This window comes from Poecilia reticulata, chromosome 13 (assembly GCF_904066995.2).
Source record: "Poecilia reticulata chromosome 13, P_reticulata-male-v2, whole genome shotgun sequence".
Taxonomy (NCBI): domain Eukaryota; kingdom Metazoa; phylum Chordata; class Actinopteri; order Cyprinodontiformes; family Poeciliidae; genus Poecilia; species Poecilia reticulata.
Window position 1 is genome coordinate 23,033,531 of NC_088842.1, and position 27,347 is coordinate 23,060,877.

A 27,347-nucleotide genomic window follows, 5' to 3' on the forward strand; every position below is an offset into this window, starting at 1 on the left:
ATCATGAGGAACACTTTTTTGCCCACAAACAAGACAAACTGGTTATTTGGCACTAAACAGCAATGACGTAATTCATGGGGTTTTGAGGGAACTTAATTATTAACTCTTTTCCTACTACTAACCCAGCCCTTATCCAAAAAAAGAGGAAAAACAAGTCTTATGTGAGGTATGTCTGACGTTTACACAGGGAGACGCTGACGCATGTGATGCTCAGAGTCCCAGTTGGATCCGCCTCATTTTTCCAACGGCGCAAGCCATTTAAAGGTTTTTATCTAAGAATTTGTTTTACAGTCTTGTTTTTAATCATATCTATTAGTTTTGAATGTTTAGCCTGATCCAGTCTCTGCTCTTTAGGTGCGGGGTTACTTGCACCCCATGTAGGAACGAGGTGTAAGCTCTGTGATCTTAAACCCCACTTGGTCTACTGCTTTCCACAACCTCTGTGTGTGTTTTATTTATTTATGTTGCAAAATAAGTGTCCAATTCGTGTTAGCAGAACACTCTGCGGTTCATATCACGAGATCTGAGCTCTTTTAGCATTTAGTGGTTTTCATTTAGACTACACAGCTGGAATTGACAGCTGGGTTGTTTTAATGTCAAACAAGAAACAATTCATGAAAATATAAATAAATTGAATCAGTAAAAGTGCTTGATAAGTTGTATTACAAGGTCTATATTTAAAACATTTTCAGTTCTTATATATTCATCTTGTAAGCAAAGCATGTTAAGTTGAACGAGTTCAGTAGATCACCCCTCCCTCGCCGAAAGTGACCACAACTTCTACTGCACCTGGCGCCGTTATGAGAAAAAGAAGCGGACCCAAGGGCAGCTAGCCGGGTAGCACGACGAATAACCAGGTATTGTTTTTTTCTCTCAGTCTGAACATGTTCAGCTCTCAGTGTACGTTGTACTCTCGTAAATATTTTATTTATTTTATATATATTTGTCTTATGTGTATCCTGAACTTATGTGGGACATGTTGAGTCACAATTTTCAGCTATGTAACGGATGACATTAGCTTGGTAGCTATCTGTGTTGCTAATGTTTTGCTAACTTATTCAGTTAGTTTGGGTTGCTATTCTGAAAGCTCAATTTACAGAGTAGGTCTTGACTGCTACCAAATAACTCTGCTGTGTTATTTAAATATTGGCATTTGCAAAAATAATTGCCTCAAGATAAAGTACAGCACATTAAGTTAGGTAGCAGCAGAATATGACTTGTGGGCATTAACTTTACCTGCTGGGTGTTGAAATTATGTCTTTGCTTTAATAAACTCTTCCAAAAATGAAAATTTTCACATTGTGTCACGTTACAACGTACTTTATCAGGTGGTTTTAATTGGAGACTAGTAAGTTTTACATAATAGTGATGTAAAGGGAAATGTTTACAAATGCAAATCTGATTAGTGCAGCATGCATTTGTATTCTTTAGTCTAATAATTTGTCAGTCTGCAAGTTTAAGAATGTATAATCAGGTTCACATGACGATTATTTATGCTGATGAGTCAATAATAAGCACAACCTGTCTGTACATTGTTCTAATCTCAGTATGTTTTCTATTTGTTTACAGGATGTTCAGGGGTCCACAAATACTAGTTTGGGCTTGTAACTTAAGGTCACTGCAGCTGTCAAAGGAATTTCGCCTTTTTTCTTTCTCTAAACACATTGACTCAACATGTTTGGGAGTAAGACACATTTGTGCCAGGAGACATGATCAAATCCATGAAAAAGGCACAAAGACTTTATGCTGTTCATCTCAGCTGTCTTTCAGTGCAGACAGTGAGAATTATCAGCTAGAAGGCCTTATATCTGAAACCCCCATTTCCAAAGCCATTCTGAGAAGCCGCTGTCATCACCCTCAGGTCTCTGCCAAAACCAAAGCACCTTATGTTTTCAGCACTTTCTGGCACTGTTTATTCAACAGGACTTCCTGGCCTTTGGATCTTAGCCCGGCTACATCTTATAATATACCAGCACTTAATCCCCGGATTTCAAACCAGCTCCACTGTCGAGCACAAACCAACTATTACTCCGTCCATCAAATCAGAACTGTTCATCAGGCTGTCCCTCGTGTAACAGACACCTGGAAGGACTGCCTGTCCCCTGAGAATGAAAACAGATGTCGACAGATCCTGCAGGCCAACTGGAAGCACTACAACATGGACAAAGTGAGGCAAGGGGCCGGCCAGGCTCAAGGACAGAACAAAGGGAAGTGGGCTTCCATCTTGGTTTCCCTCTGCTACGATAAAGGAGGACCAGCGTTTCTGTTTACTCTGCGCTCCTGTATGCTGAAGGGCAAGCACAAAGGAGACGTCAGGTTAGTGGGAGGCTAGAGACAAGCACACACTACAACATTTTCCTGTAAGTCGCATTTCATTGATTTGCAGGCAGAGTACTATATTATCTGTCCTTCTTGTAGCTTTGCTGGAGGAAAGGGTGATCCATCAGACAGAGATGTAGTGGCCACTGCATTGCGAGAAGCCAGAGAGGAGCTGGGAGTTACTATTCCAGCTGAAATGGTCTGGGGTGTCATGAAACCTCTGAGGGACACAGTGAGTGGAAGGTGTTTTGATCTGATTTGAAGGCTTACTTTGATTTGTCCCCTGTTGAATCCACAGAAGTAATAACTAATATATATATATATATATATATATATATATATATATATATATATATATATATATATATATATATAGATCAGTGACGTGCGGTGAGGTTCATAGCTGGTGAGGTACCGACTTAATTATAATCGGATTTACAAATCTAGACCCCTTCATGTTATTGTTTACATAAGGAAATTTCGCGTATGCGTACAATGCTGGAGGGCAAAAAGGCTATTCTTTAACGTGATGCTTAGCTGCGCCGCCGCCGCAGAATAATTCCGTTTTTCTCAATCAAACGTAGACATGTAGATATTATTAATTTCCTGCTGTGCTTAACAGCAAAGGCAGAAACCGTTAAAGTACAACTCAAAACCACGTCTTTCTCGCTCTCTGTATCAGCGCAGCTTCTGTATGGCTAGATCGCTGTTACTGTGTCTTACTCTGCAGTTGTGGAGTTACAATATCTGGGAACATGAGCGCCCCCAGCGATGAGGCACGAGAACTACCTGCCTCACCTCGAATCTGTTTTCTGCCGTTTCTGATCGCTCCCCAGCACATGAAACACGTTACACACACAGTTGGTGACAGTAAAAACACATAATAAGCTAAATTATGGAAAATCTGTTCATACATTAAATGTTTTTAACCATTTTATTGGCAATGTACAGACAGGAGGAGCATGCTCTCATAAGAGTGGCAACCGGTGAAGTTAGCGAGAGGTTGCGCAATCCCAGGCCTTATATCCCAGGTGAGGCTCAGCTCGCTGCTGCCTCACCGGCTTCGCTTCTAAGCATTTGAATGGGAAAATGCAAAAATTCAGCGATTTTGAAGAAAAATAACATCAGATTTGGTTAAATTAAATGAAAAATAGGTACTTTATAGTACAAACCACAGGGTGAAAATATCTTTATAAATGATTATTATATATTATTTTTCCATGATGACAGGTGAGGCAGAGCCTCACCTGCCTCCCCTGACCGCATGTCACTGATGTGTATATATATATATATATATATATATATATATATATATATATATATATATATATATATACACTGCTCAAAAAAATAAAGGGAACACTTAAACAACACAATATAACTCCAAGTAAATCAAACTTCTGTGAAATCAAACTGTCCACTTAGGAAGCAACACTGATTGACCCGACGAGGGTCCCTGTTGTCAATCAGTGTTGCTTCCTAAGTGGACAGTTTGATTTCACAGAAGTTTGATTTACTTGGAGTTATATTGTGTTGTTTAAGTGTTCCCTTTATTTTTTTAGCAGTATATATATATATATATATATATATATATATATATATTACTGCTCAAAAAAATATGAACAGAGAATATTTATGTATATACTATATAGATCATTAAAGGGGCAGTACTATGTATTTTCCAGGCACATAGTGCCATCTCACAGCATAAGTAACTATGCTACATTCAGTCGTTATAAACATGACTTGAACAAAATTTGACTTTGGAATTTGGTGCCTTGAAATTGGCATCTGTCTTTTGAAGAAGCTCCCACTCTTTCCTATACTCCACCTTCAGCATGTTAAATCTCAATATGCCATTTACAACTGTTCTTAGGAGTGCTGGACGGAGGAAATGCTTGTATAATAAGATCAGAAGAGACTCAGTTCCACCAGGTGTTTGCTAATTGCTGCTAGTTTGAAGAAGCTGAATGAGGAAGGTGCAGAGGAGGGTCCAAGGAGGAGCTTTGTGGAAATATGGGGTGTTTGTGAGAGCAGGCTTCAGGCACTCCTGAATGGTTGCCATGGGAGATTCAAGGATTTCCCAAACATGCATGAAAGAATCAAAGCAACATGGAGGTACTGGTAGAAATCACCTTGAGTCTAAAAAAGGCTTGACTGGATAGGTCCACCATTCAGCAATTAACAATTCTAACTTGTCTGGATGTTAGAATGGCCCAGTCAAAGTCCAGACTTAAAGCCACCTGAGAAGTTGGTCGTAATGTAAGGAAGCTCAGGGCTTGTGACTTGACAGTATATGTTGTTATTTCTCTGCAGTCAGGGATGATGATTGCTCCGGTGTTGGCTAACCTTGGTCCTCTTGAGGAGTTGGCATTCAAACCAAACCCAGAGGAGGTACAATCAAATCCAAACCAAGATTGTTTTTTTTGTGTGTGTGTGTCATTTCTTCAAAACTTTAATTGAACTTGTTTTGTCTGTATTTCCTTCAGGTGGACGAGATCTTCACCTTGTCCTTGTCACACCTGTCCAATCCCCAGAATCGCGGCTACACAAACTTTCGTACTGGCAACAAGTATGGATACACACTACCAGTGTTTCGTAACAGCAAACACCGAGTATGGGGTTTGACTGCAGTCGCTCTGGACCAAACTCTCAAACTTCTTATACCTTCATATGGATCTGTTACTGAGGTTTTCAATGGCTGAACGCTTCTTTTTGTAGCAGACCTCAATAATCGGTGGAGAAAATCTGGATTCCTTTCATCCGGTCTAATGTTTAATAATCCTGTTGTGTTTATTAACGTGTTAGGAGACAGCTCTTTTCTCCTATGCATTTGATGATTATATATTATAATCTTTTATGAGGAATCAAGACAGCAGTCAGATTTTTTTGACCTCACTGAAAGGCACTGCTGAAGGTTTTCTTCTGTCCTTTTTTTTTTTTTTTAACTAATAAAGTGAAGGAGAATATTTAAGTGTCTGACTGGTCCATATATGACTAAAACACAAGAAAACTTGTGATGTCATGTAGTGAACCAAGCACAAATAGAAAAAAAGTTTACCTTCTTATCTCATTGTTGATCAAATCCTAAATAATCAAGGCATTTCATATTTGTTGAAGAACAATGCAATAAAAAATATTTTTAAAGCAGTATGTTTATTTTTACAGTATTGACATTAAAGCAAGAAACTAAAAAGTCAGTTCACTTAACCATTGTTTCTTACTTCATCCGTAGACTTGGACCATTAGTTTTAGGTCCATTTAAAGTTGCACCACTTTAAATGCCTCCATGCTCACGTTGCTCAGCGAATTCAGTAATTTCTTGGTCAAAGGTCATGCAGCTTTAGCCTGACCTCCAGAAGGACAAAGAGCAAAGGTTAAATCCTGAAGGACTTCACAACCTTACCCTGCAGTTATTTTCTAGTTAAAACACTAACATATACAGCCCCCTATACAGCAGTAAATGTGTTGCTGCAGTTGAATCTTCAAGGCTGTGAACACTCCACTGGGTCTTGTGAGTCTGGTAAGAGGTGGCAGTTGAAAGGCCAGCTAAAGGAGAAGAGGTCCAGGGCCTGGCTGCACTGCTGCTCAGCGGAGGAGCAGACTGAGCGGCAGGGCTGGAGGACCCCACCCTGAGGGCTGCACTGAGGAAGAAACATCCCACACACCAGCTTCCGTAGAGGCTCGAAGCACGCCAGCTCCATTAGCACCTGTCCACAGAGCAAAGTAAATGCTGATTATCACTGTCTGGCTATAACCTGTGTTAAAAACAATGTCTGCACTGATAAAACGTGTCATAACAGTCTACTTTATTCGAGTAGTTTGATTGTAACTAACAAACTAGACACATAAGTGACACCCTAAACACTCCCCACACACCAAAGAACAAGTGACTTCAAATTACAGCTCATAATCACCTCCCATAAACACACATTATAGGTATATTACACATTTTCTGAATCATTAAGAGTCTGTTTAGTATTTCAGTTTTTAACTCTTGTGTCCTTTGTGTCCCTGGATACAACTGGGCCAAAAGAAATGTATCGTTTAGGCAAGAAGTGTGCATTATTTTTGGTTTAACAAGCTCTAGTAACTTCTGCGTTGTTGGTCAGGGAGATTCAAAACATGGTCACCAAACACTATGTTATAGATTTATGACAAATATCCGTAGTATAAGCCTCATCTGGACATATACCAGTTTAACTTTATGAGGTTAACTTCATGAGCTACCTATAACTAATCTACCACTTTGAAAGGGTAATCATACCTAAATATTATCTAGAAACTAAGAGACGAGTATTTTTCACAAAATATGATTAAGCATTGCCATCCTGAAATGGACCAAAAATTGGTCTGGTCTATGACCATATATGGTTTGTTTTGGAGTGTGGTTGTTCATCCCTAAACATTTAGTTTTTTTCTTTCTTTCCAAACTAGTTATTGTGACTCTTTGAAGCGATAAAGTAAAAGAAAATGAGTTGGCATAGTAAAATCCTTTCAGGTGTGTTATTATTATGCGTTATTAAGATAACCTTTACCCGGTACTGTCGCAGGAGTGTAGCGGCTTCCCTCTGGTCAGCGATGGACAGCCATATGTTGGGGAATGAGGTAAAGTTGTAACTGAGGCCCCGACACATCTCCACCTCTATGATCTCACATGATGAAGCTGGTGTTATTATGTGAGGGGGGAAAAAAAAAACATACTTAAATTTATTAAAGCAGCTGTAAGAAATCTGAACTCATTTAAATTGGGACGTCTTTTGTGTCTGAGCTTCTTGTGTTTCCTTTACCCTGATATGAACAACAGATTGTCTCCTATGTCAACCTCTCAGCAGCAGCAGACAAAAGAAACTATCAGTGCTTCTTGATTGAGGCCGGTGATAACGTGGACTCACTGAAAGGAGGGTAGGTGGAGTTAGCACAGCCCTGCTCATCAGCACCGTCTGAACAGTCGCTCCACCCGTCACACAGCCACTGCTGCTGAAGGCACTCCCCTGTGCTGCAGGCGACCTGGTTCGGGCCACACGTTCCTTATCAGGGAAAACAAAAACAAACTAAGTTGGCATGACAATATGCATGGTTTTAGGTATGCTGGTTTTTCGCTTTCTCTTGCGACATGACAAGGACAGAAACATTTGCATTAGAACCTAGTTGCATTTATATTTATAGTATGTTATCTACATTAAGCTGCAAAAGATTCAGATTCTCTCAGTTACCAAACAACATCAATAATTTTATTGGGCTTTTCTGTAACAGACCAACACGCCGAGTAGCTGTGAAGGGAATGGAAATGCATGCTCCGATAGCAGAAACGTAACAAATACAAATTTCCGCTCCTCTTGAGTCAGTGCTAACAGTTGTAGCTGCAGTATTTCTCTACCACCTTTGCACATGTAGGAACTGAAATTCTTCATGATTCTCAGCTCTAGTCTTAAATCTTTGTAGCCTCTGGCAGATTTTTTTTTTTCTAGGGCTACTTGTATTTAGTTGTCTGAATGTTCTTGTCCTTGTAAAAAAGCAGCTGGATGCTGCCGTCAATATGAGAAATCAAGCTGATGGTGTGTTCAGAGTGATGGGCAGTGTTTTTGCTTTGCTATAAATGATGTTATGCACCATTTTGTATTGTTCTATTACATAAAATCCAAACACATAGAAGGGGAATGCATACTTATACAATGTACTCTACTTATACCATGTGGCAGAGGCAGTAAAACAAATCCAAACCATGACACCATCATCGCCACTCACATTTTACCTCCGCGCTCCAAATTAATGAATAATATGAATGTTTATTTAATTCAAGTTGTACAATCTGACATTAAACTAGTGGAGATTCAAACAGATGGATAGTTTTTCAGTAACTTTTAAATACATGAGCATCAGCTTATTTTCTTTCGATCCATGTTGAAAATATGGGGGTGAAATTAGAGGGATAATAAGGAACAAGAAGATTAACTTTATTAAAGCAAAGACTCACTGTTCAGCACAGACACAGCCTGGTATGTTGCGTTAAAGCCGCTGTCTGCCACGCCCTCATCTGCAACAAACACCACTGTCATGTGCGGGCCAGAGGAGGTCAGGTCTGGTGGGAAGGTAGTACCGCAAAACCTGTCACCGAGGCACAACGGCTGCCTTAGCTCAACTCTTGAACTCAGGCGAAGGAAAACACAAATGTTATCACAGTCAAAGAGCTTCTTACCGCCCTAAAACTCTCCCGGCTCCAATGCTGCTACTGTCATGAGCCTCCACATAGTCAAACTCGCACACATCCTGCGTCTCCAGACTGAAGTTTCTGAAGCTTAGCGTGATGACATGACCCTCATCAACAGATAAATGCCACACGCACAACTAGGGGATATAAAAAAGGCTGTTACTTTTCCAGTTACTAGTAGTCTGGGTGTGTTTGGTTGTTTCCAGAATTACCTGTTGGTGAGGATAAGGCCTGGGGTGATTCGGACTTGCCAGGTAGCCATACGGCCCAGACTTCTGACCACCGCATTCTGGAAAACAACAGCGATCACAGATCCTTTCTTCTTAAAGATTCCTGTTGGGTTTATAATAGCTTCTGTGCTCTCACCTTTGTGCTTTTGACTACAGTTTGCCTCATCAGTTTGGTCATTACAGTTTGGATGACCGTCGCACACAGACACGGGCAGCAGGCACCGACCACCATCACACATGAACTCTTCTCTGCTGCAGCTCTCTGGGGAAACAGAGAAGATCCTGGGGTGAAAGTGGAAATGAAGGTGAGTTTTCCAGGCCATGGCCCCCCAAACAGCATTAGCTTCTGGCTGAAGACCCACAGACAATGCTACAAAATTTATAAAGAAACATTAATTTTTAGATTTTATCTTCTCACTTTCATTCGCTATTCAATAAAGATTACATTCATTTCCAGAAATGCTCCTCACATCTTCTAATTTTAGGTGGCCATGAGTTTTGTGGTGGAACATTTTTATCATATAATTTTCTTAGAATTCTTACGTTGATGTCAGACAATTATAGTCGTCTTCTGACTGTAATTCTGAGATTATAGTGAGAATCTCAGAATTCTGACTAATCTCCTGACATCAAAAGTAAGAATTCTGAGAGAAAAGTCAAAATTCTGAAAAAGAAGTCAGAATTCTAAGAAAAAGGTCAAAATTCTGGGAAAAAAGTCAGAATTCTGAGATTTTTTCTTTTCAGCAGCCCCAATCCTCTTCTGTTAATTGTATTTAATTTCCACGTTTGAGTTTTTTTTGCCACACTGTCCTCCACAACAGGAAGAAAAAAAGTGTTACCTTCACTCTTTGTCTTATTGTAAACTTTTCAATTTCACTCTTCCTATATGCTAGCTTGAGGAAGGCAAGTTGATAAATTTGAGTAGCAGCCAGTCAGGTAGATGAATGTGGCCCTCTTTGGGACAATAAAGGCAATTTCTTCCATCCCTGCTTTTCAATAATGATTGAAAAACAGATTACATTTATAAAATCAATCAATAAATAAAATGAATAATTTAAAACATCATTTCTTTCATGTAACGTTTTCCCACCCTCATCTTCCCTCCAGCTTTTTGAGCGGCCCTCCGTGGGGCCGAGGCCCCCACTTTGAAACACACTGATCTGGAACACTGAATACTGACTTTGTGCAGGGAGGACCGCTCTGTACTGCGCAGCAAAGCCGGCGCCGGCGATGCTGCTGTCAGAGTGGAAGGTGACCCACACGGTACTGCTGTTTGTGTTGATGGTTGGTGGGGCGACATTACCACAGAACCTGAAGAAAAAGATTCACTTCAATCATTGTACTATGTTGTCCTGTTACGACATTTCGTATGTAAAAAGGTCAACATATTCCTGAGTAGATAAAAATTTTGCATGCAACGTTTTGACAAAAAAGACTACAAATATTTGCAAATCTTTAGCGCCATCTTGTGTCATTTTTTTTTAACACTTCTTCCAAAAGATTGAGGAGCAAATCTTACATGGCAGTTAAGCAGCTTAAAGTAATAAACCTGTGGTAGACTTAGATTTTCATCCTGCCTGCAACCTGACCGACCTGGTGAACACTGAGGTCTGCTCGACCTGCTGCTGAACCTCCAACCAGTCAAACAGACAGGGGGAGGGCCCCTCCACCGCCAGATAGGAAACACGGATCTGAACCAGGTGTGGGGGCGCGACCCGGATCACCCAGACGCAATGTGAGTTTGAGGGGTAGGAGCCAGGGTGGTCTGGGGAACTGAAACTGCCCCCTGAGTCAGTCAGTACACCTCCACAGCCTGGGAGACAGAAAGGAATATTTTATTAAAGGGGAAAAAGAAACGAGAGTCCTGTTGATTGAGGATGGATGTACTTGTTTCAGACTGGGGGGTCACAGCAGGCTGTGGTATGGCTGTGCTGTCCATGTGACTTCTGTTCAAAGGTGCTGCGGTTGGCGTGTGGGGCACATCATGCCCTGTGCTCTGTAAGCCTGTAGAGGTTGTTGTCAGGTGATTGTCCACTGCCTGGCTTTTCAGCTCTAAAAGAAAAGCAGGGCATTCTGAGAAAATGACACACATCTGGACGGACAGAGACTTTTGTCTGCTGTACATTTTAAAGTCCATTCATCTATTCTCTCAGTCGTTTTTAAGTATCACCTATTGCTTTCTGAGCAACTAAGTGCAGCAGGAACTCACGGGTGAGAATAAGAGCCAGCGCCAGTCCGATGGCTGTTAGCAGGAGCAGGGCAGCAGCAGAGACCACCACCACTCCCCACCCACCACCTCTGCCTCTGAGTCGCATGGAGCACATTTCCACAAAACCTGAAGGACAGATTAAGCATTTAATCTGGTTTTAAATAACTTAATTTACTCCTACACTGCAAAAACACAGAATCTGATCAAGCATTTTTTTCTCTGGCAGATTTTTTTCACTTACAACATGGGAAAATGGCTTGTTGGGTGAAATAATCTAATAGTGGAACTAGTGCTTTTTATCTGTATTAAATAACTGACTTAAAACAAGCGCCTATATCTTGCTGAAAAGTTGCTTGTAAGCTAGTTTTGTCTTATTTCAGGTGTAGTACGATATTTACACAAAACTACTTTTTGTGTTTTTGAAGTGTAGCTTAATAAAATGTACAAATCCTCACGATGAACAGAACTAAAACATTTCATGTGATACACAGACTCTCAGAGATCTGTTTTCTGTCCAAAACGCAAAGCAATGGATTGATTTGACTGTTTCACAGTCATGAAAAATAAAAATAAAACAAGTTTACATTAAATAAAACATGTAAGCTAATTATCTCTATAGTCGCTCACTTAGTTGAGCTACTCAAACCAATCCAAACTTTAAAATCTATACATAAATGAAATGTCAGTCAGGGATTGGCTGACTCACTGGCTGCTGGGGGTTTGATTGGTTCAGGGGTGGATGAGGAAGTCCTGAAGCCGTCCACCCGCTCCTCCTGCTCCCCCTCCAGCTCAAAAGCGGGATTACAGAACACATTCTGTAGAAAGCAAAAAGGAATAAATTTAAGCAAGATTTTATTTACCAAGAACTTTTTAAATAGACTGTATAAGGGAACATAGTCTTCCTCTTTCAGATGTATATTAGGACTGTCTTGTTTTTAGCTAGCTCAATGTGTTGACCTTGTTTACGTTCTTTGAGAGGAATTGTTTCAATTAATCGACGTCGGAGGATTTTCACCAATTAACAGCCTGCTAAAGGTCATGCCACATTATCATGGATTTATCTTGACTTTGACCACACCACTCCAGAGTCTTCAAATAGTTATTTAAAGCTATTTAGAGAAGAATCTGCTGTCCAGGTGCATAACCCAGATGTTTTGGGGTTTAAAGTCAGAAACCTATTATTTCTCAGATGTGATAGAAGGTACACCTTTCAAAACATTTACAGCTATCATTAAGATGTTTTCTGGCCAATATCTTTTCTGTTTGGTCAGCAGATTGTTGTTCAATGTCTTTCCGCTCCTGAATCTCAAAAACTGGCCAAAACTGAGCCAGGTAAGGCCTTAAATGTTGCTTAGATATTGCTTAGGATTGCCAAGTAGCAAACAAACATTTAGTAGGCTGTCCACTCCAGGAAGTGCTCCTCGTGTTCTCCTTTTGCAGATAGTAACTCTCACTGTGGCTTGGGCCCACTGTTGTTACTCATAAAATTAAAAAGTACCAACATTCAAACTATCTGCCACCAGCTTGTTGCTTTCCAGCTTACCTTATAAATGTCAGAGGAGTCAGAGTAAACAGAGACCTGACTGAGATCAGACATCTTCAGTCTCAAAGGGAAATTCTGATTCCGGTCAGCAGTCCTCTCCAATGGTCCGGCGTATTTAGGAATAAATCTGGAGGAACATCGCAAAGACAGAGCTTTTTCTGTATTAGAATTTTTCAAGGACATTTTCCAGAGTTTTCTTACCATCATGCATTTTGCCCAAAGAGTTAGCCTCCTCTTTGACTGCAAAAACTTCCAGTCTTCGATCCTCCTGCACATAGAATTCCTTTGTTGGCGATCCATAACAATAATTCTCACAAAAATCAGCAATAAAACCAAGATAATTCAGAGGGAAGGAGTTTTAAGCTGCAGTTGTCAACATAACCATCCTCGATGCTCTTTATTCTCCGTATTTCTCTTGTGTGTTTTTGCTGGTATGGGACTGGCTACAAAAGGGTTTCAGAAAGTTGTTCCCAGTGCTCAGCAAAGCCGTGTCAGCTGAGAGGACTAAGCCCTGAGAAGGAGGGAAAAATGTAAAGTGAGGGGGGCTGTTTGGGGTTTGCTAAATGTTTGTAACACTTAGATTGTACAGAGACATGCGGTCGCACGGCTGAGCAGGAGCGGCCTGGAGATCAAACATTTGAGTGCAAACAAACATGAACGGACAAACAGAATTTTAGGCAACTGGTGAAGACGAAGCAGTGTTAGTTACTGAGGATTCATTTCCCAAGTTTGAGGTAGTAATAGGTGCAGCTTGGTCTGGGAATATCAAATCTGTTATTTTGAATATGCAAAGTTGTCTTTTAATGCCTTTTTATTAGAGAGTACAGGGTTTACTCTGAAAACAGAATCCTTCAGCAGAAAGGGGTAGTGTCACTAAAAACGAAAGTGCTGAAATAAATCTATTTTCTGTCCAAAATTGCTCAATACCTCTGTCCCTGTTTGGTAGCTGGATGTTAATGGGTAATCAGTCATCAAATAAAGTCTCCGACTGCAGAACAACTCAGAAGGTCCGTTAGTGGTTTCTGCCACTTAGAAACAGAGAAACCGAACTCTGCTAAGTCTGATCATGAGTGTTAAATCCGCACTGTGGATCCTTGTCTCCATCCTTGTCCTGGAGGGTGAGTGTGTCAGTTTTATTCAATATTTGCAACACCAAATGGAGATCGTTTGGTGCAACATGACTGGTTGCATTTGCGTGCAGAGGTACGTGTTTGTCTCAAACATTACTTAACCTGTTGTGCTCCAGTGGCTGCACAAGACTTTGACTACTACTCCGAAACGTACGATGACCAAGGACCTCTGAACTGCTCGACCACAGAGACGATCAAAGGCGGAAGTGTCACATACTCAGAGGTGGGGATTATGAATCGTTCCGCACTTTATCACAGCAACGTCACGCTGCTATTTAAATAAGGTGTCACATTTGCATCAACATCTTAGAATAATTGTTAAAATTGTTAAAAACTTTATAGATTTCAGTGAATTAATTCAAGAAGCGAAGGCCACTGTAGGTCATAAATTCATGACCTACAGAGTGATCTTTGACAAGCATTATCTTCTGTTAGGGTTGATTTTTATGGCTCCTAGGTGTTGGTTCCTGTAGCAGTGAGGGTAGGTGGCGTCAAGACCTTCTGGAAAATAAAATCATCCTCTGCATGAAGCTTGTTGGCAGAAAGAACCATAAAGTGTTCTACAATTTCCTGGTTAACAATTTGGATAGCTTTGGACTTAGTACTGAAGTTAACCAATGCTAACAGGTAGCAATAGTGGTGCCATATCAAAAATGATGGACTGAATTTGATGTTTTGACTTTAAACCCGACTTACAATTTGTATATCTTTACTTGGGACTTGACTCAAATGAAAGACTTGAGACTAGTTGTGAGTTGCAAACGACTGACTTGGTCCTCACTCTGATTGTGTGTGTGTGTGTGTGTGTGTGTGTGTGTGTGTGTGTGTGTGTGTGTGTGTGTGTGTGTGTGTGTGTGTGTGTGTGTGTGCGTGTGTGTGTGTGTGTGTGTGCGTGCGTGTGTGTGTGTGTGTGTGTGTGCGTGTGTGTGTGTGCGTGCGTGTGTGTGTGTGTGTGTGTGCGTGCTGTGTGTGTGTGTGTGTGTGTGTGTGTGTGTGTGTGTGCGTGTGTGTGTGTTGACTCTTAATGTTCTGACTCAGGCTGTTCATAAGAGCATTCATGTGTTTTTATTTCCTGAAAATGTTTGACTGGACTTTCTTCACAATTTTCTCTGGACAGCAGCTCTCCCTGTTGCTTGTGCATTCTGTTAAAGCTTTTCTTCCACTCAACTTTCCATCAGTGTGCTTGAATAGAGCACTCTGTGAAAAGAAATCCTCTAACAGCCACCTTTAGTGGCTTACTTTCTTTGAGGGAGGATGTTGTCGGCCAGTGAAGACCATAATATACATTTATGTGTCAAAAATCTTTTCTTTTATTACCAACATGATTTTCTGATTTTCTGAGAGCTAAACTTTGAGTTTTTATTAAGCCGTAATCGTCTAAATTATTGTGATGAAATGAATAAGAGTCACTCTGTCTGGATGCTGAATGAGTTTCACTTTGAATCGGTTTGCTGAAATAAATTCACCTTTCAATGATAATCTAATGTATTTAATTGCACCTGCAGATGGAATGATTTGTGTTTTTTCAAAAATCATTTATCAAGCCTGTTAGACTGATGAAAGAAGTAAAAAAAAGACAACAAGAAATTAAAGAAATAAATTTAAGGAGTACTAAGAAGAATGAGTAGCACAGTCAAAAGAAGAAGTATGTAGAGTAAAAAATCTTCATCTCCAACACTAACTTTAATTATTGGCGAAAGGAGCGAGAAACATGAAAAAGAATAAATGTGGGCTTCTTTTTAATTAAATGCTTTATTATTTATTTATTTATTTTTTACCTTTACCCTTGAAGAAATAATGAATTTCCTCCCCAGGGAGGGATGGAGGGTAGTGTGATGACCTATCACTGCGATCCAGGGAAATTCCCACACCCCGTCAGTGACAGGATCTGTGGTGCTGATGGAGAATGGTCACCAATGAGACTGCCCAGTGGCAGGCTTGTGTCCCGGCCCACTTGCAAAGGTAATGTTTTTATTTTCAAGAACCTCCGCCTCTTTCCTCCTCCGTCCGCTGAACACCATTCTCTCTCCCTGTTGCACACAGACATGATGTGTCCGGGTCAGCTGCAGCTGGACAATGGTGACTTTTGGCCCAGGGATCAGTGGTTCCCAGTTGGAATGACACAGAGCTTTTCCTGCCATAGCGGTTTCTCCTTACACGGGTCAGAACAAAGAAACTGCACTCTGTCTGGAGAATGGACCGGCACCACTCCAATCTGTCGCAATCATGGTGAGCAAACAATACAAAAATTGCTCACTGCACTACTACGCTGTAGGTGGAAGGAGGCGATGTGTTGGTAAGTTTGGATTTTTGCCTTATGCTTTCCATTTTCAGATGATGGCTTGTTCAGAAAACAGAGATTTTCAAAGTTTAGATATCGTTCTATAACTGCTTTTAACTTCTACCAAACTTTATCCATCATATGAAAACCCCAGAAAATTTACATTTGTGGTTATAATATGACATATGAAAATCCTTAAGAGGTATGACTAATTCTGCAAGGCACTTGATAAAATTTGTGAAGAATAAAATATATTTTCAACATTTTATAAACAAGGACATCAATTTTGTGCAGCCTCAGAATAAATCATTATAGTACTCTTATAGTTTTTGCAGCCAGTGAATGTACCGACCCAGGGATCCCCCCGGGGGCCAAAAGGTCAGGCGATCGTTTCCAGATAGAAGACAAAGTGACTTACCGATGCCAGGCTGGAATGCATCTGCTTGGGTCGGCTGAAAGGGTTTGCCTGGAAAACGAGGAGTGGAGCGGCTCATCACCAAGGTGCCAAGGTGATAACTTTTGTTATTTCTCATTAGAAAGAGCTCACACACTAAACTCAAACATTATAACTCTACCAGCAACAGAGTTGAATGTAGCTTTTCCCTACATTCGGTGTTTTTGTGCTTTATTGCAGCTCCTCAAACCTTTGACACGCCCAGCTCCGTGGCTGAAGCCATGGCGGGATCACTCGCCGGTGTGATGGATGTTCTCTCTCCGGATTCCAAAAAGAAAAGTAATTTTTTTGTGTGTGTGAACATTAAGATGTTTTTATGTGAAAAAAAAAAAAAATTTCAAATGGAAGAAAAAATGTCAACCGTGTGCTTGTGTGTAAAAAGATGTTAGCAGAACATTTGGCCGGAGCTTTCTTGTGGGTGAAGTCAGTCGTATGAACATCTACATTTTGCTGGACACGTCGGGAAGCATCAAGAAGGAAAAATTTGAGTTGGCCAGGAATGCAACCATTGCTCTGATCAGAAAGGTTTGTATGAGACACGGCCGGGGTTAAAGTTACAATAACATCCTACAATGGTCACGGTCTTTGAATCTCATCCTCTATCCATTTAGTTGGACAGCTACGATGTCCAGCTGAATTTCCACGTGTTGTCGTTTGCCAGCGAAACCAAAGTCATTGTCAGCATCCATGAAACGGATATAAGTGGGGATTCTGAAGAGGTCATAGATTTAATGACACACTTCAACTACAACAGTAGGACATGGCTTGTTGCAAACTTTGTAATTAAAAATCACATGTCACAGTATGCTGGTGAGTTAACAAATTCAACCAAGTGATTTTTGTTTTTAAACTGATCAGTTTCATTTTCTGCTGCAGGTCACGGCCGTAAGACAGGCACCAACCTTTACTCTGCTCTGGAAAATGTCGTGAACACAATCAGCTTCTTAAATGAAAACAGAAACAAGAACCATTTTAATGAGACCCAGAACATCATCATCATCGAAACCGATGGTAAAAAAAAAAAAAAAACTCTCAGAGTCTCACAAACGCAACTACAGATCAGCAGTTTCTCCTGCTTTTCAGAGCAAGTGTAGCAAAGTACAAAACACTGACCTTGGACACAAAAACATGCACATACACCACACCCCGACGATGATGAGTGTTGCTGAGGCCTTCATCATGAAATTTTATTCCACGGTCCTTTACTTGACCGTACCTGACTGAGTTTGACGTCATTTTGTTTACTTTAATAAACAAGCTTGTCCTCCGTGTTGGTTTGCTTCAAGACAAATTGCAAGTTTTATTTTCATGGAAGCTAAAGAGATAAAATACTTTACCTGTATTACCATGGCGATAAGACAAGCCCTTTTCAAAAGAATGAAATATTGTAGTATAAATATTGCAAAAATTGTGATGTTTCTTTTTTTGCTGTTGTATTTTTCTACCTGCAGGTTACTCCAACACAGGGAAAAAGCCAGAGGCCGCTCTGGTCAGGATCCGGAGCTTACTGGGCTACAGCACCACACAACATGATCAGACACACGAGAAACTGCTGGGTAGGATGACATGGATTGATACGAATGCACAACAAGCATTTTTGATTTAAAAATTTAATTGACAAATTTGAAACAAAAGATACACTGTCAGAAAATGATCAGTGCAAAAATAAAACGTAAAAATAAGGGAGTTCGATGTTTCCAGATGTCTATGTGTTCGGCGTTGGGGATCAAGTGAACAAAGACGAGTTGAACTCTCTGGCCTCCAAGAAAAGTGGCGAGAGGCATTTCTTCGTTCTGAAGGACTTCAGCTTACTGGGAGAAGTGTTCAACAGCATCATCAGTGAGTAGCAGCTCTCACTCAGCCCGAAACCAAACACATTACTCAACACGAATTGTCTCTAGACGGAACCAAATTCATGGCTTTCCATTGACCAGGTGACAAAAGTGTGACAATGTGCGGGATAGCTCAGGAAGACATCACCGAAAACCAGATGCTAGATGGCCTGAAGGCCTACACCAGGCCTTGGCACGTCATCGTCTCATCGGTAAGTGCAATCTCTCTCAGTTGGAAGAAACCGGTTGAAGTGGGCTGTAAGCTTAAACAAATTCTGTCTCCCTGTAGAACGAATGGCCACCTGATAAACTACACTGTACGGGATCTATTGTAAGCCAGACCTGGGTGCTGACAGCTGCTCACTGCTTTGGCAAAGTGAGCACAAGCAGAGTCCCAAGTCAGCTAAAAATACAATATGGTAAGGAGCTGAAATTGTCAATAATTTGGAGATGAAGGCAAATATTTAGTCTTTTAAAAAGAAATGTTCTCATACAGAAGGCATTTATTTTAGATTAATCTTTAGATTAAAGCTTTGCTTAAGCAAGAATACACGCAAGGATATCATACTTTTTCCACAAGTTTTAAGTTCATGTTTATATTAAATATCTTTGTCTGGAAAAAACAAAACAGATAGATTTTTCATTCATATGTTGTCCTGGAAACAGTGAACATATATAATTATATTGAACTCAAATCCTTTATGCCGACATAGTAAACCGTGTCTTTGGTTTCCAGGTGGAGGAGAGGTGGACGGCATCAGGGTGATCACCCACCCCGAATTCAACACCCTCAAACTGAAAGGGAGGAATGTCTCAGAGTTTTATGACTACGATGTGGCTTTGGTAGAGACTAAACAGAAAATCCCGTTGTCCTGGGAAGCCAGGTGAGGCAGATGACAGTAAAGCATTCTGTAAATGGCTGCAGGTCAGCACACGTCTGATTGAACAACTTCTTCAGGTGTTTAATTATGAATGCATACAGGTGTAGCTTAATGTGAGATTTATTTACATAAAATGTTTTTCCAAAAGGCCTATCTGCTTGCCGTGTACCGTAGCGGCCTCTCGAGCCATGAAAAAAATCAACTCCACCTGTGAGCAGCACAGTAAGTAACTTTTATAATAACTGCACTTGGAAAAACGTAATGCTGCAGTTGATTTTTATGATGTGAAGCACTTTGAACTGCCTTGTTGCTGAAATATGCTGTACAAATAAAATTTGGCTGGAGAAAAGCCCTGTGTTAAAAGACTGAAGACTAAAGTGGTGGTTCACCTTCACCAGCACGACCCTAAACACACAGAGCTGAAATTCAATGTTTGTTTGTTTTAAAGTGGTCCAGACCTAAATCCAATTGATAATATAATGTTTTTTGGGAACATTGTATTTCAAAAACACTTTTTTTTTTCTTCAAAGTGATCAACTAGTTGGTTCCTCACATGAAATCCTAATAAAACACTGGGGTTTGTTGTAGCATGTGACAGCTGAAGGGGAAGCATGGCTGTGTCTCGTATTTGTTCATAAAGCTGCAAGCAATGTTTCAACAGGGGAGCAACTCCTTTCACTCACGGCGACTCCTGCCTTCTTCATCCATAAGGCCAAAGAACGGAAACAAACTTATATCCACCTGAAGAATCAGGTGAGTTTCCTTGATCAGTCATAAATCTGATAGAAATCCTCCTGGTAAAATAAAGTGTTGTTGTGTTTTCTCTCTCTGCAGAGGCCTGCCTGTGTGGAAAAGGCCAGGCTGACTCTAACTCAACCCACAAACGTATCGCTGGACGAATATGTGACTGAAAATTTCCTCTGCTCTGGAGGAACGGAACGATATCAGGACGGCATCAGCTGCAGAGGTCTGGATTCTTCCAGTTCAAAAACTGTTATTTGTGTCCTATCAATATAGGACACAAATAACAGCTGCACCTCTGTTACAGGCGACTCTGGCGGATCCCTGTACCTGCAGAAAAGGAAGCGCTTCTTTCAGGTCTGAAAACTTTTAAATACGGGAAAAAGAGTAGAGTCGGATTGTCAGAACCAAACTATTTTCTGTTTTTATCGGTAGGTGGGGGTGCTGAGCTGGGGCACCATAAACGTCTGTGAGATCCCAAAGGTGAGCAGTACCCTTCATGACGCCCGAGACTTTCACATCGACCTCTTCAAGTTGATGCCGTGGCTGAAACAGCACCTGGGGAAGGAAATCCAGTTTCTTCCTTAAGAGCCAGAGAGCAGATCCTGGACCGTACAGTAGAGCAAGTCCACTGTATGCTAATGGATACCTGACTTAATGTAGATTGTAACATCATGCCCCTTATTCTAGAAAGATGATAGACCTGTTGAATTAAAAATCTTAAATGGAAACACAAATTTTATTCAACAGTTTGAAAAATAAAATGTAAACTTTATTCTGAGTGTTAATGTTTCTTCAAACCTTGAGACTTTTCTCGTCAGTACATGATATCATTAATCAAACTATTCAGATAGGAAGTTCTATTGTCCAGTGGAAACAGTGAAAATTTGGAGCAATGGAAGTAAAAAAAAAAAATCTACTTCTGTTCTTACATTTTACCAGTTTATCTCTAGACTTAACATATAGACAAAAATGTCCCCGTTATGTTGAAATGCTTATGTCAATAAAATGGCCTGAGCTAATCTGCTTGACATCTCTGCTGCCTCAAGTAATCACTTCAATAGCTTAGCATGTGAGCTAAATAAGCAGACTGTTTATCAGCTGCAGGTCTAATATCCCAGTGTCTTTCCTGAGGTCTCATCTGTGATCCGTCGTTGTCAGAACCGGCTGTAGGAGTTCGGTCAGCCCTCGGAGAACTGCCTGAACAGAGTTTCAGACTGACTGTCCTTGAAGTGTGGAACAAAGTGGATTTGAAGGATCTCAGAGAAACCCTCAGAGACATTTGGAGCCACAAAATTTTTCCTGCCCAGAAACAAAAGACAGATCACATCAGTTAATTCATAAAAAAATGTTTTAACTACACAAAAAATTAAAAAATAAAACAAATTTAGCAAAAAAGACACATTCTGAGCAAGTACTTTGAACAAAATACCAATTTCAGTCCACATGGGCCTTTTGGCTCTAGGAAAAAGTTGAGCAACATGACCGAGGCCGCCATCGCAGGCCAGTTTCACTCACTTGTAGCTGTGGAAAACCATGTCGTTGACCTTAGCGTGTTTGCTGTTGGATGGAGCCATTTCACGGAACTGAGGAGAACAGTAAAAACAGACGAGGTTCCTCACAACCAGGACAAAACTGAGCCATGTGTTTAAAAAAAGAAAGGGGGGGATGTTGTGAAGTTGGTCATACCCTGTTATTGTGCTTGGCTTGCTCCAAGGTGGCAGTGAAAAAGAAACAGCGACAGGACACTCCTGCTGCTTTGGCCACATCCAAGTATCTGCAGAAACCCCCACACAGGTCAGTTTATCAGTGCGATTCTGGTGTCGGAAAAGCTTTACAAAATCAGAAACATTTTCCTACAAAAATATGCTAAAGGGGACCTATTATTAAAAATTCACACTTTGCATGTTTTGTTATTCCATTTGAACCAGTAAGTTAATGGTTTCTGGTATTACCCATCAACCCAAGAGAAGCTCCAAGACACATTTGGTCACGTGATGCAACGGCTGTGTTTTGTTGTTGACTACCATCCAGGAACCACTTGCTGCATTCTTACTGGTTGTGCAGGAGGCTCTACTTCTGTTTTTTAAAGATGTGCAGTTGTATAATTGTGAATCTGTTTGAAGTCGTTTTCACATGTGAGTGTAAACATTGAGTTGGGGGCGGTGGGCGTGGCCAGCAGCAGATTATTTGGATTTAAAGTGACAAGAGGCCCTGAGAGCTCAAAAATGAGCAAAACTAACCAGACTAAATTCTCATAAGACTGATTGTGTACAACAAATAGAATGAACATGTTTTGTGTCGCACATAGACCTATCCTAACCTTGTCAAGGAATCATGATAGGTCACCTTTAATGTTTTAATGCAGTCTGCAGAGCCTTATTACTGAATAATAATTAACACCTGAAAGCATCAATCATGAGAGAAGTGGCTTGAATTAGATTGCAGAGCAAACACTCCTCCAACAAAAACATTAACTAATCTGTTTGTATTAAATCATTTGCATTTGTGACATAATTCTCCTGCAGACTGTTTACATAAAGGTGGATACAGTGAAGTGATCGGATCGCGATCATCAAACTGAAACATAAAAACGACACACCCATCCAAGCAAACAGAGAGAAAACACATGGGAGGTGCTGCAACGGAGTTACCGTTTGCGAGACTCTGGGTCTGGGTTGGTGTTGTCCACGGCGACGCTGCGGCCCTCCTTCAGAGCACGCTCACACGCCGACACGCAGTTCTGCCAGGAGCCGAGCGTGTCCTGATGCGGACGGGAGTGGAAACAAGCTTTACTGAACTGAAAACCAAAACAATGAGACTCATTCAGTTAGCTGAGCTGAAATACTAAGGATCTACTCGCCCTGTTGACGTAGACGTAGCCCTTTGGAACAACGTGGGTGTGGAAGAAGGTGGATTTACCACCTGGAAAGAAAAGACATAAAAAGAATGTCAGGGTGTTGGCGGACGGACAGACCAGAAAGGTGACATACCCCTCTAGACAGTACCTGCAGGGTAACCCACGGCAACAATAACTTCTGTGTTGGTGCAGGTGAGAGAGGCGGACGGCGGGTCGAACAGTCTGCAGCTAGAGTCGAGCTTCCGCTAATTCAGAATGAAAGACAATGATTAAGACGCACACAGATTAAATTATATATCTACACAGCAGAGGCTTGTCAGCCTTGGACTTTAATAAGATTTTTATAAAACATATTGATCATTCCCTTTTAACACAATTAGGGCTCAACAGGTTCCCTGATTGGTTTTATGCTGAGCCAGAATAAATCCCAACAGAAGGAATGAGTCAGGAAAACATCTGTGACACCAAAAAGAGGATTCAGAACTAAGCTGTACTCACAGGGTCAAAGTCAGGCAGGCTGTAGGGGGCGCTCTTCCATCCTAAAAAGTATTCTTCTGGTGTGTAGAACTGAAGCCCAATGTTCAGCGCAAACTGCAACAACAGAAAGAAAAAACAGCTTTGAGCTCCACTAATCTATTCACTGACATCAAACATGACGTTAACGACTTGGTGGAGACAGGAAGTGACAGGAGGAGGATAAAGTTCCCACATATTTTCCATGGAAAAATTCCCAAATTTTCCAGATTCAACCTTCTAAAATCATCAAGCAAAAAAATAATAATTTAGAGCAGATATTTCTACACTGAGCTTTCAACGTGGAACCTGCAAAAAACAGAGAGAAACATGAGAGAAGGCACAAAAAGGAAACATGGAAGAGTGCAGAGAAAAAGGGAGGAAGGAATGAAGGAGAGGAGAAAAGATGGGATGAAAGGAAGGACAAGAAAGATTGTTTGGAAAGCAGAAGTAGGGACCTTGTAGCTCTTACCAATCTGTCACTGCAGGAGAAATCCTTCTTCTTCTTGCCCGGAGCCCAGTTCTCCGGCCTTCCTGCAGCATCTAGACACAGGGAGACGGTCAGGATGCCATGTGGATTTGTCAACCCAAGTGTTATTGTGGACTGCTACAGATTCAACTGACACATGATTTGGTTAAGCAATGGAGGCTTCTATGTTTGACATCAAACAGAAACATAGAAAAGAGAATATTTATCACATCGACATCAAAGCCACACACCTGAGCTTTGACTTACCTCCCACATAAAAACTCTGGGTCTTGTCGACAGCCAGCCCATCATTAGCCTGGGCAGGAGACACACCAGAGACGCCGTGCAACAAAATTTATTTTTATTGATTCTTTGTTTGGTTTCTGGTGGTGAAGCTGCTATGTATCAGGTGTGTACTCACTTTCTCACACAGGTGATTCCACATTCCCATCACGGGTTTCCTGTAGATACCAGGGCCGCTGGCGACAAACACCTGAAGCGTGGAACGGGAGATCAGTCGCTGCTTGATGCTGAAGGAATCTGTGATGAGAACCTGGGACCAACCTGCACAGGCAGCTGCAGCGTGGTGAGGATGTCCTCCACTTTAGACTTGAACACCTCTGGTATCAGTTTGCCCCTAGCGATCCCCAGCTGGTTGGTGAAGAAAACAACCTGCAACAGGGTACACAAGCATGTAAAATCCAGCAGCACGCCACTAGGTTCATACTTCTAAAGTCCACCAGTGCAGATGTTTCAGTCCTTCGCACCTTATAGCCTTTTTTGAGCAAGCTGGCCAGCCTGGGCTGAATCTCTGGGTACAGAATCCTAGGAAATTCACATAATGAGAGTTAAATAATGTACATCTATTAAAGCGCATACAGTTTTTGAACCCTTGAATATTGTTCACGTTACAAACACAAAGTTTATTTAACTGTTTACTGCTGGCGAGGCTGATACTTTATACAAGCCATCTTTTAATGAGTTGTGAGGTAAAACGTGCTCAAGTCGCCCCCACACCCCATCACAAGGCCAAAAGAGGGAAATAAAAGATCAACAATTATCAAAGAACACATGGAGGAGAATGAACATACTTCCAGTCATCAGGTGCGGTGGGAAAAACTTTTCCAGATTTGGTGGTGATAATACATCCATCAATATCAAACCCAGCAATCTGAAAGCAGAGATCAAGCATATAAACCAAGTTTAGTAGTACATAGCACAAACATACCAGTAAATCTTGTGTTTCGTTCCAAAAAGGAACCGTTCCCCACCTTGTCGCTCGCTTTCACTCCTGCAGCGGTGTAAAACATGAGGTTTCCTGTCTGCTGCCAGCTGCTCTTCACGCACGCCTTTGCTGGAGATGACAATGGGGAATAATGGGAGTCTTTTTTCTCCTCCGTCATGTTCTTTTCTGCAAACTCCTGCAGCTGCTTCAGCTTTTCCTCAGCGAGTCTCTCCTCCTCGTCTTGCTCATCTAATTTCTGTCGCTTCACCTCAGACTGGTCCCTCTCTGTGTTCAGCTGCCTTTTAGAAGCCTGAACAAAAAAATATACATACAATCAATCTCACAATCATGTAAATTCATTTGTGGTGTATCATAAATGTATAAGATGCATGAGAAAAATATGATGTTTTACCTTAGAGGGAGAGACGGAAAAGAAGTCCTTAATATTGCGTTTTGGCGTCGGACTGGATTCGGCCTCCTTCCTGTTTCTATCACCTTTAGTCTTATCCGAGGCTTTCAGGTTCCTCCGTGGCATATTGCAAGCTGTTCCGTTGGAGCTCAGAGAGACGTCCAGTGTAAACGGGTGGCTCTGGTTGACCAGGTACAGGGTGCCTCCGTGGGTAAGTTTACCTGACTGACCCCGACCTAGCTTCTCACCATTTAGGAAACTGGGATTTGGCCCAAGCTGCAAAAATACAGCACATGTGGACAATGGACTTTAGAATCTCCAGGGTAACACTTCGTTTAATGACTCCAAGATAAGCAGGGTGTGTGTAAAGGGAAAGAGAAAAATGTGCTGACCTCAGCTTTTCTCATGAAATAAAATAACTAACTTGATGTGTTAATTTTGCATAACATGGCAGTGATGCCTTAGTTGTAGATAATTATGATACCTCTCTGGGTGGGTGTGTTCCCATACCTGAGTAACAACCACATCCTGCTCTTCATAACAAGCCACCGCCTTCACTGAAACAAACACAGGGGCTGTTAAAATTCATATGGCACATGATCACAGAGGAGGCGATTTAATATGTGCGTGGCTTTCTCAAACATAGGTACAATGAGTGACAGAGTGTGCAAATATTAAAGCAAAACACATGAAAGATAGGAGAATGTTATTTTGAAGCTATCAGTATTTTTTAAAAAACATTGCTTATTTGCAGGTTGAACAGAAACTAGAGGAAAACAACGGTTCATGAAATGATTTGCCTTTTTCTCTCAAGTTTAATATTTAAGTAGTAACACTGATTTAAAGCTCTGCAGACATAATGCAATCATGTATGCACAGATTCATACTAACAGTCAGTACAGGGATGTTGCTAAGGCAGAATAAAAACATATTTTGACAGACGACTGGAAAATTTCCAGTCAAATGTTGACTGGTTTATAAGAAATAATTTTTGCGCTGCACGGAGCATGTTTTTCTTAATTCTGGGCAGTTTATTCCCTTTCAATGCAGACAGCAGGAGCCTAGACACATGTTTTAACCTTACTGCACCGAGATCAATCTAAAAGCAATTATATTTACCCTATTTGACAATAAGTTTGAAATAACACCACTTTTAATCTCACATTAAGCATCAGATAATCTTTATATGTTCAAATTTCATAAATTTCCAGACATATTTCCAAATAAATCTCCTTTGATTTAGGCTGTTTTTCAGATCTAAGCACAAACATTCACTTTCATTTAATATGAAGATAATGTGGATCTTTAAAATACCAAAGAAATCCCCAAACTACCGGTAATAACAGGATCCATTTCACCCATTATATAAGTGCTACTGATTCCCTCCAGTAATTAACATGAAAAACAAAGACAAAAATACACTAAAAATATGACATTATGTTATCACATTATACTTGGATGGGCATTTCCTCTCTTTTATGTATACTCCTGATATAGATATAAGTGAGCATATCAACATTCATGATAAAACTGATATAGGCTGACATTAAGGCCAACAGCGCATTGTTACTGTTTCTCTCTGCCTCACCCTGGTGCCTGGAGCATTTCTTGTCGGACACTCCAGTGTCCGGACCCCGGCCCAGAATCACAGCCCGTCCGTCCTCCAGTGGAATCCGGATCCCAGAGGGTCCAACCAGCGTACACGACATCTGTGGAGCCACTTCCAGCTACTTTTACTAACTATTTAGAGCAATAAGGAAGGCAAACATAGGACGTTCTTTTACGCCCTTTTTCGTTGGCGTTTCTAGGTCTACTTTAAAGGTGTGTTGCGGCTAAGAAAATTAAACTGCAGGTGGTGCGTCTGCAAAAATCTGTAAAATTGTGATTTGTTTAGTTGCGAGCTAGTTTCGCAGGTGGTGCGTCTGCAAATTATGCTCGTGTAGAAACATGCTTTATGTTTTAGTGTTCCGCAATGACTGACAATAGGCAACATGGAATATAAGTTTTATTACTATTTAACTGTTTGCATTCACTTTTAAT

The 27,347-nt window shown here is 40.9% G+C and overlaps 4 protein-coding genes across 5 annotated transcripts; 2 read left to right on the forward strand and 2 right to left on the reverse strand.

Moving 5' to 3' along the window:
• Window positions 1-700: 700 nt before the first annotated feature.
• nudt8 (nudix hydrolase 8) lies at window positions 701-5,469 on the forward strand. Its single transcript, XM_008426091.3, has 5 exons — window positions 701-857; window positions 1,570-2,316; window positions 2,419-2,551; window positions 4,636-4,713; window positions 4,809-5,469. Exons 2-5 carry the CDS (start codon window positions 1,571-1,573, stop codon window positions 5,022-5,024), a joined length of 1,173 nt encoding a protein of 390 aa, XP_008424313.2. The 5' UTR covers window positions 701-857; window position 1,570; the 3' UTR covers window positions 5,025-5,469.
• Window positions 5,457-13,116, reverse strand: mfrp (membrane frizzled-related protein). 2 transcript variants are annotated; one of them, XM_008426090.3, is made up of 14 exons: window positions 12,714-13,116; window positions 12,513-12,639; window positions 11,676-11,784; window positions 10,970-11,095; window positions 10,648-10,812; window positions 10,354-10,573; window positions 9,941-10,071; window positions 8,897-9,022; window positions 8,743-8,819; window positions 8,519-8,667; window positions 8,297-8,427; window positions 7,215-7,349; window positions 6,858-6,985; window positions 5,457-6,029 (listed from the first exon to the last, which is right to left on the reverse strand). In XM_008426090.3, exons 2-14 carry the CDS (start codon window positions 12,564-12,566, stop codon window positions 5,805-5,807), a joined length of 1,776 nt encoding a protein of 591 aa, XP_008424312.1. In that variant the 5' UTR covers window positions 12,567-12,639; window positions 12,714-13,116; the 3' UTR covers window positions 5,457-5,804. The 2 variants fall into 2 exon arrangements, with proteins under 2 accessions (XP_008424312.1, XP_081470413.1); XM_081614287.1 differs by lacking the exon at window positions 12,714-13,116 and having other exon boundaries at window positions 12,513-12,695.
• A 339-nt stretch (window positions 13,117-13,455) lies between these two features.
• On the forward strand, window positions 13,456-20,606 carry LOC103474842 (complement C2). Its single transcript, XM_008426093.3, has 19 exons — window positions 13,456-13,630; window positions 13,759-13,865; window positions 15,457-15,604; window positions 15,686-15,871; window positions 16,250-16,432; window positions 16,558-16,656; window positions 16,760-16,902; window positions 16,989-17,130; window positions 17,254-17,388; window positions 17,829-17,933; window positions 18,079-18,216; window positions 18,312-18,421; window positions 18,499-18,628; window positions 18,946-19,093; window positions 19,239-19,312; window positions 19,752-19,843; window positions 19,925-20,057; window positions 20,139-20,188; window positions 20,267-20,606. The coding sequence occupies exons 1-19, from the start codon at window positions 13,579-13,581 to the stop codon at window positions 20,417-20,419; spliced, it is 2,328 nt and encodes a 775-aa protein (XP_008424315.2). The 5' UTR covers window positions 13,456-13,578; the 3' UTR covers window positions 20,420-20,606.
• Window positions 20,581-27,236, reverse strand: pnkp (polynucleotide kinase 3'-phosphatase). Its single transcript, XM_008426092.3, has 17 exons — window positions 26,896-27,236; window positions 25,818-25,864; window positions 25,311-25,583; window positions 24,945-25,208; window positions 24,765-24,844; window positions 24,441-24,498; window positions 24,238-24,345; window positions 24,095-24,166; window positions 23,941-23,989; window positions 23,677-23,747; window positions 23,190-23,282; window positions 22,840-22,936; window positions 22,695-22,756; window positions 22,486-22,595; window positions 21,521-21,608; window positions 21,350-21,417; window positions 20,581-21,133 (listed from the first exon to the last, which is right to left on the reverse strand). Exons 1-17 carry the CDS (start codon window positions 27,014-27,016, stop codon window positions 21,013-21,015), a joined length of 1,782 nt encoding a protein of 593 aa, XP_008424314.1. The 5' UTR covers window positions 27,017-27,236; the 3' UTR covers window positions 20,581-21,012.
• Window positions 27,237-27,347: the final 111 nt, after the last annotated feature.

Excerpts from the sequence above, each read along its gene's own strand:
- mfrp (XM_081614287.1), bottom strand. The coding sequence starts at position 12,695 with ATGTCCTTGAAAAATTCTAATACAGAAAAAGCTCTGTCTTTGCGATGT. Across the intron at positions 8,668-8,742 it reads GGCCTTATCCTCACCAACAG|TTGTGCGTGTGGCATTTATC; the intron begins GTAATTCTGGAA and ends TATATCCCCTAG. Across the intron at positions 7,350-8,296 it reads GGCTGTGTCTGTGCTGAACA|GAACGTGTGGCCCGAACCAG; the intron begins GTGAGTCTTTGC and ends TTCCCTGATAAG.
- LOC103474842 (XM_008426093.3), top strand. The coding sequence starts at position 13,579 with ATGAGTGTTAAATCCGCACTGTGGATCCTTGTCTCCATCCTTGTCCTG. Across the intron at positions 15,872-16,249 it reads TCCAATCTGTCGCAATCATG|TTTTTGCAGCCAGTGAATGT; the intron begins GTGAGCAAACAA and ends GTACTCTTATAG. Across the intron at positions 20,058-20,138 it reads GGACGGCATCAGCTGCAGAG|GCGACTCTGGCGGATCCCTG; the intron begins GTCTGGATTCTT and ends CCTCTGTTACAG.
- nudt8 (XM_008426091.3), top strand. The coding sequence starts at position 1,571 with ATGTTCAGGGGTCCACAAATACTAGTTTGGGCTTGTAACTTAAGGTCA. Across the intron at positions 2,317-2,418 it reads AAGCACAAAGGAGACGTCAG|CTTTGCTGGAGGAAAGGGTG; the intron begins GTTAGTGGGAGG and ends TCCTTCTTGTAG. Across the intron at positions 2,552-4,635 it reads TGAAACCTCTGAGGGACACA|TCAGGGATGATGATTGCTCC; the intron begins GTGAGTGGAAGG and ends ATTTCTCTGCAG.
- pnkp (XM_008426092.3), bottom strand. The coding sequence starts at position 27,016 with ATGTCGTGTACGCTGGTTGGACCCTCTGGGATCCGGATTCCACTGGAG. Across the intron at positions 25,209-25,310 it reads TTTCCGTCTCTCCCTCTAAG|GCTTCTAAAAGGCAGCTGAA; the intron begins GTAAAACATCAT and ends TTTTTTGTTCAG. Across the intron at positions 22,757-22,839 it reads TGCCGTGGGTTACCCTGCAG|GTGGTAAATCCACCTTCTTC; the intron begins GTACTGTCTAGA and ends TTTTCTTTCCAG.